General features: G+C 33.5%; 1 protein-coding gene across 1 annotated transcript in view; it reads right to left on the reverse strand.

Annotated features, from left to right (window-relative positions):
• PTPRZ1 (protein tyrosine phosphatase, receptor-type, Z polypeptide 1) overlaps nucleotides 1–1,554 on the reverse strand; it is a 242,740-nt gene that overhangs the window by 69,329 nt on the left and 171,857 nt on the right. Inside the window, exons 12-14 of the mRNA XM_012652731.1 lie at nucleotides 1,033–1,096; nucleotides 732–823; nucleotides 490–494 (exon numbers count right to left, since the gene is read on the reverse strand). Of these exons, the coding sequence (XP_012508185.1) occupies nucleotides 490–494; nucleotides 732–823; nucleotides 1,033–1,096 (161 nt within the window). The remainder of the gene's footprint in view (nucleotides 1–489; nucleotides 495–731; nucleotides 824–1,032; nucleotides 1,097–1,554) is intronic.

Raw genomic sequence — 1,554 nt, forward strand, 5'->3', positions numbered from 1 at the left:
TTTTGTTGCCATTTTTCATTCTGAGATGTTATAAAAAATTAAGTGGCTGTAATCTTAACAGTGTGAACTCTAGGGTCAGGGGGTGTCTCAATCAAAATGACCATGGCTAATTTTTGAATATTGTTATCTAGGTAAATTCTGATAAAAACAGCCAAAATTTTCCCAAATATTCAACTATTCCAACATTTCAGACAAAGTGTTTCAAGCAATCATACATTCTTTGTGTTTATGATTTTTTCGCCATTACCACTATTTCATATTTTTTTCTAATGCAGTTAACAAACCTTTTCTCACATAAACTCAAGTGATCAGAAAGGAACGAGACTTTATTCTTATTTTTGTCGTTTTTCTCCTATTTACATTTACTGCATCAATTTAGTCTGACATTTGTTGCTTAGATTTCCACTAAAGTAATGGAAGTGAGTAAAAGCATTATTCTTAACTAACATTTTTTTGCTATAAATGTTTATTTTTTAAAACATGCTATACCTGAACTATTATAAATTATTTTGACATATCATCTGAATGGTTATGAATGTTTAAAATTAATGAGAACAGGACATAAACCCTGGTGCCTGATACATGATGTAATGAATATTTTGTGCCATACAAATATGTACTAATCTACATTATAGTCATTTGCAAAGTACTCCAATAAAAGCAAACCTTCCAACAATGTGCTTTTCATTCAACATCTACCAGCTACTCACGGTCACACTTTAAGCTATTACCTGAAATTGGAAAGATAGGTGTTGGAGGTGTGGATATTACTCGAGGGGAAGTGCTGTCCTCTAAATAAAAATGTGCAGTCTGGAAGCACTTCCTGGAAAAAAAAAGAAAGCAATTTATACTACTAGCTGCCATGGATATAATAAGACAACTTCTGAGCTGCTTAAAAATTATGATGGCAATCTCCAGAATTAAGACAAAAGAAGATATATACCCAGAAGAGGGATTGCTGCATCTACATCTATTTTAACAAGTCACAAACTAATATTAAAGAATTTTATGGTTTCCAAGTTTTCCCTGTACCGGATGCAGAAGAGCAAGCAAATATCAGATATGCTGAAAGCAGAGAAGGCATTTGAAGCTGTAGCTGGTTCAAAGCATCAAATAGCACTTTGCTGATATAGGAAATCTCAATGCCCTAGGTTCTATTGTTGCTATATACCAAGGTGTCCTGCTACCTTGAATAGGACCAGAGTGGAAAGAAATAATGTCCAAAGCTATTTTCACTCAACATTTAAATGACATGTCCTTCTGAGCATATTCAGCTGCTAGCCAAAGGCAGCAAGCTGACTATGTAGAAATGAAATTTCAACAGTGATAACGTTTTGATGAAAAAGGAAGGCAGCTTTATACTGTAAGTATGATACTGCAGTAGTGACAGAACTTAAATGAAGAAATAATGAGCATACAACAAAAAAACAGGGATGATTTTCTTTCCAACAGATGCTACCCTTGTTGATGAGGGTTTTGAGAATGAATATATTTGGAATCAATGACAACTATGACCTACGATGTCACCTGAATCTATTTTCATTCAGATAATAA

The sequence above is a fragment of the Propithecus coquereli genome, unplaced genomic scaffold (assembly GCF_000956105.1).
Source record: "Propithecus coquereli isolate 6110/MARCELLA unplaced genomic scaffold, Pcoq_1.0 Scaffold4, whole genome shotgun sequence".
Classification (NCBI taxonomy): domain Eukaryota; kingdom Metazoa; phylum Chordata; class Mammalia; order Primates; family Indriidae; genus Propithecus; species Propithecus coquereli.